Source organism: Perkinsus marinus (genome assembly GCF_000006405.1).
Source record: "Perkinsus marinus ATCC 50983 genomic scaffold scf_1104296970350, whole genome shotgun sequence".
In the NCBI taxonomy this organism is placed as follows: domain Eukaryota; phylum Perkinsozoa; order Perkinsida; family Perkinsidae; genus Perkinsus; species Perkinsus marinus.
The window spans coordinates 1-1,712 of NW_003202492.1; the positions used below are offsets into that span (position 1 = coordinate 1).

General features: G+C 49.2%; 1 protein-coding gene across 1 annotated transcript; it reads left to right on the forward strand.

Moving 5' to 3' along the window:
- Positions 1–52: 52 nt before the first annotated feature.
- Pmar_PMAR022169 (cathepsin B, putative) lies at positions 53–1,505 on the forward strand (the record flags this gene model as incomplete). The annotated part of the gene is made up of 8 exons (XM_002767633.1): positions 53–224; positions 302–441; positions 506–652; positions 704–774; positions 827–939; positions 1,001–1,068; positions 1,112–1,196; positions 1,254–1,505. Coding segments are annotated over 8 exons (1,048 nt in total), but the record flags the coding sequence as incomplete, so codon positions are not given.
- Positions 1,506–1,712: the final 207 nt, after the last annotated feature.

Consider the following 1,712-nt stretch of genomic DNA (forward strand, 5'->3'; position numbering starts at 1 on the left):
ATTGAACTTCAGACTTGGTGTATACTCCTGAAGAGGAGCTTCAGCATTTCAGTCGATTCGAGGAAGAGCTACAAGCCAAGAATGTGCCATTGTCCCCCAACCAGCTGGCAGAGCTGTATGAGGACACAAGACCAGCCATCATGCAAAGTCTCGTAAACGAGATCAACTCCAAACAGAATCTATGGACGGCGTCCACTGACCAAGAGAGATTCTACGGTAGGCTGGTCAGGGCCTCATCGAGAGTTGTGTGAATGAATTTGTTGACGACCAACTTCAAGGCCATTCTCTCGGTGATGCCAAGAAGCTTTGCGGAACACTCCATGAGGGGACTGAGGGGCTCGAGGAGAAGGTCTATCCACCAGGGGAGCTCGCTGACATTCCGAGTAGCTTCGATGCCCGCGATGCCTTCAAGGAGTGCAAGGACGTCATCGGTCATGTCTGGTAGCTGACATCCGTTAGCGCTAGAGAGTTGCCGTGCCGATGCTAACATGATCCTTCTTCGCAGGGATCAGTCGGCTTGTGCAAGCTGCTGGGCGATTGCGCCAGTTCAGGCATTCAGCGCCCGTCTTTGCATCAAATCGGGGGGGAAGTTCAACCAACTACTCTCTGCTGGCGAGTTGCTCGCTTGTTGTAACTTGGCGCACTCTTGCGAGTAGGATTGATCCACTTAGAGTTTGATTTCCAACGTTGAATCTGATGTCAGAGCTCGCGGCTGTAAGGGCGGCGTAGCCCGCGATGCTTGGGTCTTCCTCAACAAGCACGGCATCGCCACCGGTAGGCCAACCGTTAGCAATTAGGGGCTTTCTGAGTGTTTTTTTACATTCAGGTGGAGATTTCGTTCCAAAAAGTAGCATGGAAGCAGTCGATGGCTGTTGGCCGTACAACTTCCCAAGATGTGCTCACTATCAGAAAAAGTCGAAATATGGGCCGTGTCCAAAGGTGAGAGCACCGATCCTCGGGAAAGAGACACCAGCGTGGCGCTGGGGCTTCTATCCATCAGAAATCCTACGAAACACCTTCGTGCTTGGACCGCTGTCCCAATGAGAAATACGGAACTCCGCTGGACAAGTGAGTTGTGATCGATAATAAACTCATAGTTTCTAGTCTCAAGAGATCGTCACTTCACCGCACGTGCCGTACCCTACTGGTTCAATGGAATACGCAGTATCAAGAAAGAGATCATGAAGCATGGCCCAGTATGACCAGTTTTCTTCTATCCGAACAGTATGTATGTCCAATTCATCCTCTGTCAGACCTCGGCTTCATTCTTTACGTATGAAGACTTCTTTTCCTACAAGTCTGGTGTCTACAAGTATACGAGTGGCGCATATGTTGAGTTTCATACTGTTGAACTCATCGGTTGGGGTACCGAGAAGGGAGTTGATTACTGGTTGGCCAAGAATGACTGGAATGAAGAATGGGCTGACCTTGGCACCTTCAAAATAGCCCAAGGGGATTGTGGCATAAACGACTTGGTCCTCGGGGCACCTGCAGCCCTGAATTGACTGATGTCTCATTGTTAATTTTTTCAGCACAGGGTAGGTGTCTGTTAAGGAAGGTTGACCATATGTCCGTTCATATGATAAGTCGCATCTAGGTACCAACTAGTATTTGGTCATAGTGTCGAGCCGATTATGACTTCACTATAGTTGTCCCACTTGAGATATGCTGTATGCGCCAAGTTGATCGATAGCATATAGCTTTTGTGGTTT